Consider the following 12,473-nt stretch of genomic DNA (forward strand, 5'->3'; position numbering starts at 1 on the left):
GATGGACACTTAGGTTTACAGGGTCCTGAAAACAGTTTACTTCTTGTATGTGATGGTTATAGTTACCTTTATAATAATTTTCTACAAGCTTTTCATTGAAGAGCCAAAAAGAAATATTTTAAGTTTTAGGGCACCATTCTTATCATACAGTCTTTCTATCATATAGTCTTTGTTGTTAAAAACATTTTTAAACATTGCTTGCTTGCCAGGTGTCATGACTTTTGCCAACGTCTTCAGGAAAAGGTTCATGCTGTATGTATGTTTTTGGATTTAACATAAATATTCAACAAAAGCACAAAAAAAAAATCATTAATGGAGCTTGGAGAGTAGCTCAGTAGTAGAACATTTGCTAAGCAAGTACAAGGCCCCAAGTTCAGTCCTTAGTACAAAAAAAAAAAAAGAATCATTTACCGAAAAAAAAAGGAAGGGGACACGAAGTGACACTTTATTTATCAATTCTTCCTTTTCAACAATTTTGAGAAGCCACTGGGTCCCAAGCATTTCTGTATGCTAGAGACTGAAAAACTGGACCAGCTATCTGTTGCATGTCAAGTGAAGGAAATGGTTCACAGTAACTTGAGTTTTATATAACATAACAGTAACACATGGAAATAGCAATGAAGAAGAAATGCAGCCAGGTACCTGCTGTCACTTTAGCAGGACGTGGTAGGTAATGAGTTAATGGTTAAAAATTAAAACACCCAGCCTGGTCTACAAAGCGAGTTTCAGGACAGCCAGGACTGTTACACAGAAAAACTCTATCTCAAAAAAAAATAGAACATGGAAATTATTAAATATATACTAATATTAATGTGATGAGCTACAAGCATGAAGACCTGAGTTGGATCTCCAGATTCCACTTCACAAACAGCCAGGCGTGGTGGTCCGCAAGGCAGGAGCATGCGTGAGACCAGCCTGATCTATATAATAAGGCAGCCTCACCAGCTCCCTAAAGAAAAAGAAACAAAAACCAAAAGACAAAACTCAAGGGGCAGGGAGAGCCAGGCCTGGGAGACTTGAAGCCAAGTCTGATGACCGGAGGTTGATCTTCTGAAGCCCTATGGTTCAGAGAGAACCAACTCCCACAAGTTGTCCTCCAACTTCTAAATACATCCTGTGATGTGAGTGCATGCGTGCTTGAGTGTTCCTGTGTGTGTGCGTGTGTGTGCGTGTGTGTGAATGGCATGGTTCCAAAACTGGAGAGATGGGGACAGACAGATCATTACCAGCCAGCCTAGCCTACTTGGCAAGTTCCAGCCCAGTGAGTGATCATGACTCAAAAAAAAGATGAATGGCACATGAGGAAGACATCCACCCAAGGTTGTCTTCTGGCCTTCACACATATGCGCGCGCGCACACACACACACACACACACACGGAAAAGCAGGTGTACCCTCACACACAGAGAGAAAATATAATAAACTGTACTATATACTACTACTCCTAAATAACCTACAAGCGAGACAATATGAATAAATCTCACAAAGGTAACACTAAATTATGTCAAGTACGACATTTCCTGTTGTGTCACTCCTCTCCGGAAGCAGCTGTGCCAGGGGGCAGGGAAAGAGCTAAAGTGGCAAGGACACAGTGGTGACGTTGTCATAGGGCTGGCAATGTTTGGTTTCTCAGGCTGGTACACTTTGTGAAAACTATGGACTACTGCATGTGTATTCTTCTAAAACTAGAAATCAATTCACAAACTAAGGCTATAACAAACTGTGTATGGAGGGGAGGGAAGGAGGGAGAGACAGGAACAGAGACAGTCCCAAACAGACTTAACACATCATCATGGTGGAGAGATGGCTACATGGGCAGAAGCACTTGCCATGCAAGCATGAGGACCTGGATCCAAATCCCAGTACCCACAAAAAACGGTGTACGAGGGAAGGCACTTCTGTCACCCCGGTACTCTCCTAGAGATGAAAAGCAGGGACAGAGCATCCAGAAGCTTCAGGCCAGATGACCTGGTCCATGCAGTGCTGGTGAGATCCAATCTCACACAAGGTAGAAAGCAAGGACAGACACCCCAGGTTGCGGTCTATGGCAAGTGTATGCCTACATTCATGAGCACATGCATGTGTACACATATGCGTGCACGTGCGCACACATATACACATTAAAGCAAGACTGGAGACGAGTGACCAGGTGTGAGGAAATGCTATTTTAGAGAAGCTGAGCAGGGGAGGCTACTCTGTTAAGGTCATTTTTGAGCAACATCCTGTTGAAGAGGTTGCTGGTATCTGTCCAAGAATAGTTCTGGGAAAGAGAATAGCAATACAAAGGCCCTGAGCAGAAGAATGCTTCAGTGCTCAAGAAAGCCTGCGTGACTGTTGCTGTACGGGAGACAGGTAGACAGGAATAAAGAGCAGGCAGGAGCTATGAGGCCACGTAAGGACTGTATTACAGAGTCATTCAGTTTTCAGAGGACTGGTACAATGAGCCTTTACTGCTTACATCACTTGAACTACAAAACCACATGAGACAAGGTTAAAGCCACACTGTGGACTGAACCCAGAACAGCAAATCTGAGGTAAGCACTATGCTATTAAGTTCCATCCCAACCTCTTTTTTTAAAACTTAACATTTATTTTTATCCCAACTCCTAAGATCCCACATAAAAACAGACTGGTCACATTATGGACAAGTGTCAACAAATTATCTAAAGGTGCTAGAACAAATGAACACAATACCCTACGTTAGCTCGTTCAGGAAGTACCAACATCAACACTACTGACTTTCCGACGACATAGTCCTTTGCCTCACCGGCTAGGCTCCCTAACTTTATAGGGATGTTTACAGCACCTTTAGCCTCTGGCCGCTATGCTTCCCATGCCCTAGCAGTGACAACCAAAATGACTCCAGATACTGACAAATGTCCCCTGAGGGGTGTAACTGCCCCTGGCTGAAAACTACCGATCAATATATAATGTTTTTAAAACATTGAGATCTCATTTAAAGAATGAAAACAAACCAATCTCACATACATCACAGTATTAGGTTTTCTACCACATGAGTAAGCCTAGAAGATCTGAATATCAGAAGCTGATAAACTTTTTAAAGGAAGAAAAGAAATTCAAATTTAGCAAAAGTTTAGAACCCCATGTTTGGCTTGGAATGACTGCCTTAACAGACTAGTGAACTGACAGGCTTCAAGGCAATTTAAGAATCAAAGAATGATTAGCTCTCATACTAATAAAAGATGTGAATCTACTAAGTGCTTTCCAGGCAACAGTATGAAGTTTACTCCCTCATGCCTCACGCCCCCTGGGTAACTAGTGGAAGAGAGCCGGCTTCAGTGTGCCTGGGCTGCTGGTCTCCTACGGAACAGGTGTCCAGTTTCTCCAGGTGAATGCTTACCGGTAAGGGATTGGATAAGGAATGTTGCGGTGAGGATCGTGCAACTGGTGGAACACTTCTGCCAGGGCTGGTTCCTGGCCCGCTTCCCCCAGCAAACTGGCCAACAGGGAAAAATGGATATGAATAATTCAAAACAGTACCACGCTTCAGAGAAGGAGAGTCAAAGATTAATATACAAACAGGTCTTAATTATACATGGCCCCTTTAAGTCAATACATCTCATTCTAGAGAGAAAATGCCATGTAAGCCAAATCTATCTTTTCAATGAGATTCTTGAGAAAAGAGCTCCCAAAGATATGTAACAAGATATACAGAAAACATGGGCAGAAAGCTGAAAGTAAGCATGGGTTTGGACAGACATGAGAGAAGAATGCCTTTATTTTTTTTCTTGGTCTCAAAATACATGAAGCAGAAACAGAGTAGTGCAGAGGGTGTTAGTCATCTTTAGTAACCACTTAACAATGAGGCGCTGAGCTCATGACATAGTCCACTGGGCTAAGGGAAAGGACCAAAGGAAAATCAAGCCATTATACCTTAGTCTCTGAGACACAAAACCTAGTCTGGCCAAGAGAAAGTGCACTTCATACGTGAATTCTCATATCACACAGACAAGACACATGATACAAAATTTACACCCAGCAAATCAGCAGCAATTCCTTCATATTACGAGATGGGCAGCATTAGTTTGATGAAGATGGGAAAGAGACAGGGCAAGCCCACAGTAAAGGCAAATATTGCTCTCTAGTGCCTTAAAGGAACAAGAGGATTATTAGGTTGTTTAAAGTCACTGGAGGTTGTTCATTTACCCCCACATTTAACTTACCTCAAAGTAATCACTAATTTTATGTCCCCTAGGAGTGCCTTTCCCTGAAAACGAAACCAAAGTAAGTACAGTTTTTCCAGTGCACACGTAAGGTATCATCACTGCAATGCATTCAGTAGTAAGGCTCAGTAACTGATCACAACACTGTCACAGTGACAGCTCTATCTTAACAAACCGTACAGAACCTGTACACTAAGGTTACTCTACCTCCTGCTCCATATACCAAGGGGCTGAATGAGCACTGATGGGAAGAATTGTTCAGCTTGTTTTAAAAGGCAATAATCTTTCTTTTATACATATTTATACATAAAAATCAGATAACAAAATTCATCTATAATCCACATCCCAATTTAAAAGAACAAGATTCAAAACAAATGCATTAGAACTAAGAGCTGATCCCATTTCACATAATTTTGTCACTTTGGGAGACTTCCCTTATACAAGGCAGGATGACTTCCCTATACATTTTTAAAAGGGAAGAAAAAAGACTGGGAATCCCGGTCCTTAGATGGGACAGGGAAAAGCTATGTCTTTCCTTGATTCTATATTTGGTGGTGGAACTATCACTGTTAGAGATTTCATCCCAGTGGGCTCCAACGGAAGAGCAATACTGTAGATGAAACCATTTCTGGCTACCACTACTAACAACGCCCCCCCCCCCCCTCCCGTTAAACCCCAATGCACCCTGTTTCTCATATAATTCCTATTTGGTCTGAAGAAAAACCTGTGTTGAGAAAACCATTCAAGTACACAGGGAAAACAAAGCCCCCAAAGAACTGATAGTTTTGTCAGGTGTGTATCAAATGGCAAGTCTACACTAGGCCAATACTCCCTAAGACACACAAGCCTCTGCTGGTGGGGATCCCTGCATGCACACTAATTATTTGCTGGGAGTTAGACAATTCCACAAGAAGCCTGGGCTAGGTGTGCAATGATCACTACCTTGGCTAGTTTCATATGGTTCAGCTTTTCTTTTCCGATTTCGCTGGTCATTCTGCTTCTTCTCAGGAGTCTGTTAAATACCACACATATCACAGTTAGAATGCTGGTCAGTTTTCACGTTAGGATAACAGAGTACATACAAAATATCAAAGACGCAAAACAGGTATGACCAGCACAGACGAGTCTTGAAGCAGTGTACTACTCTTGAACAGAGCAACAGGCAAAGTATGGGGCCTTGAGTTAAACCTACACGACTTCTGGAAAATTATTAAAAATATCAGCCCTTTTATGTACTCATTAGTAATTTAGAATTGCCACAAAATTTAAGTAAGATATCTTGGCAGTACAGTAGCCCGTGCCTGTGATCCCAAAAGCAGGAAACAGTGGAATCTCAAATTCAAGACCCGTCTCAAATGAACAACAAAAAGGGGTTTTTGAAGGAAACAGGTCAATTCATACAGCAGGCTCTCAAACAACTTCAAAGGTGCATCACCCTTTAAAGGGAAAGGCCTGAAGGATTGTTCAACTGACTAATTTATAGAAAGCATCTCAGTGCAAAGCAGGCCTTAAGATTTGTGCCTATATCCTTGTGGGTAGGTTATCTACCTAATACTATCTTCCAGCTAAGCAGGAAAAATGGAAACCAAATGGCAGTCTTTCAAATGCTACTGCTAAATCCAGCCAGTGACCTACTCTAAAGTTCAAGAGTAACTAAGGTAATTTTGCTACAACTACAAATCTCTTACTTTTATTGAAAAACTAAGCCCTTCTAAACACCCCCGCAAAACCAGACGTGAAATGGAGAAAGACAGGCCTATGTATGATTATGATAATAAACCATGGCAGGGCCACATCAAAGCTGCACCAAGACAAGAAAACACAGCTCCACTAACATGCCCTGGAATTACATGGTGCTACCCTTGAGCCCAGACTAAAGGTCTAAACCTGGAACAGTGTTGTTTAGGTGTGGCTTCTTACCTCTACTTCTTTATCACTCAAGGACCCCACGCTGCACAAACTCTGGTTGGAAGACTCACTGTTGAGTGGCCCCTGCAAGGGAAATGTTTTTTAGATAGTCAGAAGTTTTCACTCAAGATGACAGCAAAGTACGCAAGAGACTGTTGTTCTCATGTCTAAGTCAGCTACAACCCCTCCAAAGCAAGCTGAAAGGGACTCAGCTACAGCACAGCTTGCTCCATGTTCGAAATCTCTAGCTACTGATATCTTCATGTGCTTTACACATGCTCAGGTCTTCCCTCTAGAGTATGCTCACGTTTCTAAAGCCATTCTTTAAGAGCAGTAAGCAAATACTGGGTGGTGGTGCGCGCCTTTGATCCCAGCACTCGGGGGGCAGAGGCAGGCGGATCTCTGAGTTCAAGGCCAGTGTGGTCTACAGAGTGAGTTCTAGGACAGCCAGGGCTGTTACACAGACAAATGCTGTCTCAAAACGCCCCCCACAAAAGGAAACAATTACATACACATAAGCATTAAAATAAATACTTATGGATAAATTTTATAAAGGAAGCATAAATCCTACACTCTGGAAACCACAAACAAGTATTCAAAGAAATTTAAAATATAAATAAGTGCTGGGTGTGGTAATGCACACTTTTAATCTTAGCACTTGAGAGGCAGAGGCAGGCAGCCCTGTCTATGTAGAGAGTTCCAGCCAGCCAGGCTAGAGGAGAATGAGACTCTGTCTCAAAACAAACAAATAGATGGGTGATGGTGGCGCAGGCCTTTAATCCTAGCAACGGGAGGCAGGGGTACATGATCTCTGTGAGTTCAAGGCAAGCCTGGTCTTCAAAGCAAACTCCACCATAGCCAGGGCTGTTACATAGAGAAACCTTGTCTCGAAAAACCAAAACTAAACAAACAAACAAATAAACTACACACTCTCCTCTCCCCGCGCCATGATTGTGGGTCAGAAGACTTAATTAATATTGCTATGATGGCAACATCCACCTTTAACTGATTCACCAATTCTGTGACCCTCTCCCTAATGTTCTACTGACTTCCTTATATTAACAATCTGGAAGCCGGGCAGTGGTGGCACACGCCTTTAATCCTAGCACTTGGGAGGCAGAGCCAGGTGGATCTCTGTGAGTTCGAGGCCAGCCTGGTCTACGGAGTGAGTTCCAGAAAAGGCGCAAAGCTACACAGAGAAACCCTGTCTCGAAAAACAAACAAAAAAAAGAAAAGAAAAGAAAAAAGAAAAACACAATCTAGTGGCAGCAAGTTGGCACAGTAAGATCCTTGCTGCACAAGCCTGACAACCTAAGTTCAATGCCCAGAACCCACAACAGAAAGAGAAAATTACTCCTAAAGGCTGTCCTCAGATTTACACACACACATACACACACACACACACACACACACACACACACACACACACACACACATACACACACGTCTGTACTCATTCATGTTTTCACACACACAAATGATTAAATTGATTCTAAAATGTACATGGAGGGGTTAGGAGTGTTGCTAACACTTTGCAGTAGTAAAGGGTAAAACCCTAGGTTCAATTTCCAGAACTCGATGTAAATAAAATACACACATCTCACATGGGACTGTGAGAGTCAGACTAGATAAAACAATCCGTGAAAGAACAAAGTAAGAAGGATCACATTCCCTGACACCAAGACTTGCTACAAAGCAACAGTAGCAACATCGTAGTACTAGTGTTAGTACTAGTGCTAGTACTAGTGTTAGTACTAGTGTTAGTACTAGTGCTAGTACTAGTGTTAGCGGATCGGGGGTAGAACTGCTGACTCCAGTGAAACATCTGGAACTGTGACCAACTAACTATTGAGAAAGGTGCTAGAACCACTCAAGGAAGAAAAGTGTTTCCAGCAGATAGTGCCAGAAAGTTGGCTAGGCAAGGGCAAAGCAGTTGAACTGGACCCTTCATATTACACTTTGTAAAAGCTTGAATGTTAGGCAAGTGCTTTAAAACTGAACCACACTCCTAGCATAATTTACCTTTACTATAACTATTGCAAAATCAATTTCCCCCAGGACTGCAATAAAACCGTATCTACTTCCCTCCTGTCCTTTCTGTACCTATCTCTCCTACCTACCTACAAGGCCTTGCTGTGTAGCCAAAGTTAGTTATAAGTCACTGTAATCCAAGCTCATCTCACACTCATGGCCTTCTGTTGCTGCTTCTTGAGGTTGAGATTACAGGAGTGTCACTGCACCTGGCTTTACCATTTCCTTTAGAAAGGACAGGAGGGAAGGAAAAAATGGCGGTTTGAACTAAGAACCCAAGCTACAGGATCTCCATGACCCAGGGCAACAACAGGATAGCTGAGGAGTCCTGGGAAGGATCCAGTACTGATAGTATAGCAGAAGCCAGATGCCTGGAACCAAAGCTCATTACAACACACACTCGAAAAAGTAAAGATATATGGACTAAAGGGTATATATACTGTGTGACTCACTGTGCCACAGAACAGCTTCCACGATGAGATTTTGTTTTGTTTTGGGGAGGTTTCAAGGGCAGAGGGCAGATATGGAGGGATTGGGGAGATGAGTGGGATTGGGGTGCATGGTGTGAAAATTCACAAAGAAGCAATAAAAAGTTAAAAAAAAAAAAAAAAGAAAAAAAATGGCCCCTTAGGCTCATATATTTGAATGCTTAGTCACCAGGGAGTGGCACTATGTGAAGGATTAGGAGGTGTGGCCTTGTTGAAGGAAGTGTGTCATTGGGAGTGGGCTTTCAAAGGCTTATGCCGAGCCCAGTCCTCACTCTGCTTGCTGATCAACATGCAGTGCTCAGCCACTGTTCCAGCAGCATGCTAGCCACCATTCTCCCTGCCAAGACGACAAGGACCCTCTGACACGGTAAGCCAGCCCCCAATGAAATGCTTCCTTGTAGAGGTGCCGTGGTCATGGTGTCTCTTCCCAGCAACAGACACTGACTACGATGACAGCAAGAGTGGTGAATGCAGACGAGAGGACTCGACCGTTTTCCCAGCAATTACAATGAAAATAACTATATAGACAGTGGTAGACACCGTACTGTTTGAAATAGCAACGCTGAAGAGGGACAAGAAGACTTAATGTCCCTTAGGCATGTGTACATAACCAAAAGTTAAAAAGATTAAGAATTAATTAATCCTTTTCTCATCCTCTTCTCAAGTACAGCATCTCATATTATAAAGTCACCGGATTAGATCTAATTAACAAGGATCACTGAGATATACTTCCTGTTCTAAAGCAGCTTATTGTCTATAGTAAAAACTAACCAAAGGCTTGCAGGCAAAACATGCATGCTGAGTTTTAAAAGTGTCACTGTTACTAAACCAACAACAGTAACAAAAAAGAAAACTGAACTAGATTACAGGAGTCTAAAGGTACGCTAAGTCTCAATGCGTGGACTCTGTCTTGACCTTGGTACAACATTTGCTTAGACTACACAGAGCCCAGGGTTTGGTCCCCTGTCCCGTCTCACCTCCACAAAAGCAAATTTAAACAGCTATAAAGGACATTATCAGGGCTGGAGAGACGGCTCAGCAGTTACAAATCCTTGCTGCTCTAATCCCCAGCACCCACACTAGGTGGCTCACAACCTCCTGTAACTTAAGTTGCAGAGAACCTGACACCCTCTTCTAGCCTCTGCAGACACTGCACAGAGTGCACAGACATACATGCAGGCAAACACTCATGTACATAAAATAAAAATTAAAGGAAAACCAAACATTATTAAGGACCAGTGAGATAGCTTGATGGACTAAGGCACTTGCTGTGCAAGCCTGGTGATCTAACTTGGATCCCCCAAACCCACATGTAAGGTAGAAGAAAACTGACTCCAGAGTTGTCCACTGACCTACACACACACACACACACACACACACACACACACACACACACACACAATGGAGGCAAAAACATAAACTGCATACGAATTGTATATGAAGAGATTGCCAGTAAACTTTGCAATGAAAAGGAGATGGAAAATAAGCAGGAACGTTTAATGTTACCTGAGGTAAATAGTTGGGAAGCTACCCATCCTGGAATGTAATTACGTAGGTAAATATACCCTTCTATTAAAAGTATATTCCTGCCAATGAAGAGATGGTTTCATGGTTAAGAACACTTGCTATGGGCCGGGTGGTGGTGGCGCATGTCTTTAATCCCAGCACTCAGGAGGCAGAGCAAAACTCTCTCTGTGAGTTCGAGGCCAGCCTGATCTACAGAGCAAGATCCAGGACAGGCACCAAAACTACACAGAGAAAAACCTTGTCTCGAAAAAACCAAAACAAACAAACAAAAAAGAATGCTTGTTATTCTTGCAGAGGACCCAACTTTGATTCCTAGCACCCACTTGGTGTTTCACAGGTATCTATAAACCCAATCTGGGGTATCCAATAGACACATATGTGGTGCACATACATGCATGTAAGGCAAAAACACTCATACACATAAAGTAAAATAAATCTTTCAAAAACAAAAACAAAGAGAAAATTCTATTCCTTCCTATTCAGTGTAAGAATTGAGTTAAAAATTCGGAATGGTGCAGTAACTATTATATAACCCTAGTGTTATGGATGCATGAAGACTGCACTGTCTGTCCTGTCAGGCTTGGTGGCACTTGCCTTTAATCCCAGCACCCAGTAAGAGGAGGCAAGCAGATCTTTGTGAACTTGAAACCAGCCCAGTCTACATAGCAAGCTCCCAGCCTGCAAAGGCTACATAGTGAGACCCTGACTCAAAAGACAAAGAAAAAGACTGCACTATCTCTTAGAAGTGGGGCTAATACCTGGTGGACATCAACTTTTACTTTTTTTTTTTGAGCTGAGGATCAAACCCAGGGTCTTGTGCTTGCTAGGCAAGCGCTCTACTACTGAGCTAAATCCCCAACTCCCAACTTTTACTATTTTTTGTATGTTTTAACTGAAAAACTTACTCTGTTATCCATACTTATTAATGTTTTCAAAAAGGAAAAGGGGAGGGTGGAAGACCATTTGTTTTTTTTTTTTTCTTTGGAGAGACACTGTCTCTTGTAGCCCAGGCTGGTTTAGAACTCTCTATGTAGGTGAGGATGACTGTGAATTTCGGATCCACTTCTCAGGTACTGACAGGACTGAACCCAGGACTGCGTATATGCTAGTCAAGCATTCTACCAACTGAGCTACAATCCCAGCCCTTAGTCTACAAAAGAAAAAAAAAAAAGAGGGGGTGGGGGAAGGGACGGGACCTGGAGAGATGTCTCAGTTGCTCTTCCAGAGATCCTGAATTCAAATCCCAGCAACTACATAGTGGCCCACAACTATATATAATGGGATCTGATGCCTTCTTCTCGTGTGCAGGCATACATGCAGAGAGCACTCATATACATAAAATACATAAATAAATATATAAATTAAAAATAGGTGTGTGTGAGAGAGAGAGCAAGAGCGAGCTTGAGCACACTAGGTCCAGTGGTATACGTCTTCAATCCCAGCACTTGCAAGGCAGAAACAGGTAGATCTCTGTGAGTTTGAGACCAGCACAGTCTACATAGTGAGATCCCGTCTCAAAAACAAATAACAAGGTTAACGTACTTGATACTACTGAGATATGCTGAGTGTGGTGATGAATACTTCAAACTGCAGCACTTAGGTGGCTGAGGCATTGGGATTGCCATGCATTCAAGGCTAACGTGACCTATTTGAGTTTCTGACCAGACAGCACTAAATAGCAAGACCCTGCTTCAAAGAACCAATCAATCAATGAATAAATGGATGAATTAAGAAATAAAACCAGGGCTGGAGAGATGGTTCAGAGGTTAAGAGCACTGCTTGCTCTCCCAAAGGTCCCGAGTTCAATTCCCAGCAACCACATGGTGGCTCACAACCATCTGTAATGAAATCTGGCACCCTCTTCTGGCCTGCGGGGATATGTGCAGACAGAACACTGTATACATAATAAATAAATAAATCTTTAAAAAAAAAAAAAAAAGAAATAAAACCAAACACAGAATTTTCTACTATGTGTTTTTAGAATTCCACAGCTGGGCACTGGGATGGCTCAGCAAGTAAAGGCACCTGCAATGCAAGTCTGGTGAGCGGAGCTGATTCAGTGTCAAGAAGGAAGAGAACCAATTCCAAAACTGTCCTCTGACCTCTACATATGTGCTGTGGCACACATAGCCACATGCACTAACTGGTATATACAAATATTTTTTAAAGTTTTACTTAAAAATTAAAGTATAGCCAGGCGGTGGTGGAGTATGCCTTTAATCCCAGTACTCGGGAGGCAGAGGCAAGCGGATCTCTGAGTTCGAGGCCAGCCTGGTCTACAGAGCAAGTTCCAGGACAGTCAGGGCTACACAGAGAAACCCTGTCTCGAAACTCCC

The 12,473-nt window shown here is 42.6% G+C and overlaps 1 protein-coding gene across 1 annotated transcript in view; it reads right to left on the bottom strand.

Annotated features, from left to right (window-relative positions):
• Window positions 1-12,473, bottom strand: part of Tlk2 (tousled like kinase 2) — a 107,766-nt gene that overhangs the window by 75,827 nt on the left and 19,466 nt on the right. The window contains 4 exon segments of the mRNA XM_052756390.1: window positions 3,361-3,456; window positions 4,184-4,227; window positions 5,126-5,195; window positions 6,104-6,175. Of these exon segments, the coding sequence (XP_052612350.1) occupies window positions 3,361-3,456; window positions 4,184-4,227; window positions 5,126-5,195; window positions 6,104-6,175 (282 nt within the window).

The sequence above is a fragment of the Peromyscus californicus genome, unplaced genomic scaffold, assembly GCF_007827085.1.
Source record: "Peromyscus californicus insignis strain IS unplaced genomic scaffold, ASM782708v3 Scaffold_3__1_contigs__length_106647218, whole genome shotgun sequence".
In the NCBI taxonomy this organism is placed as follows: Eukaryota; Metazoa; Chordata; class Mammalia; order Rodentia; family Cricetidae; genus Peromyscus; species Peromyscus californicus.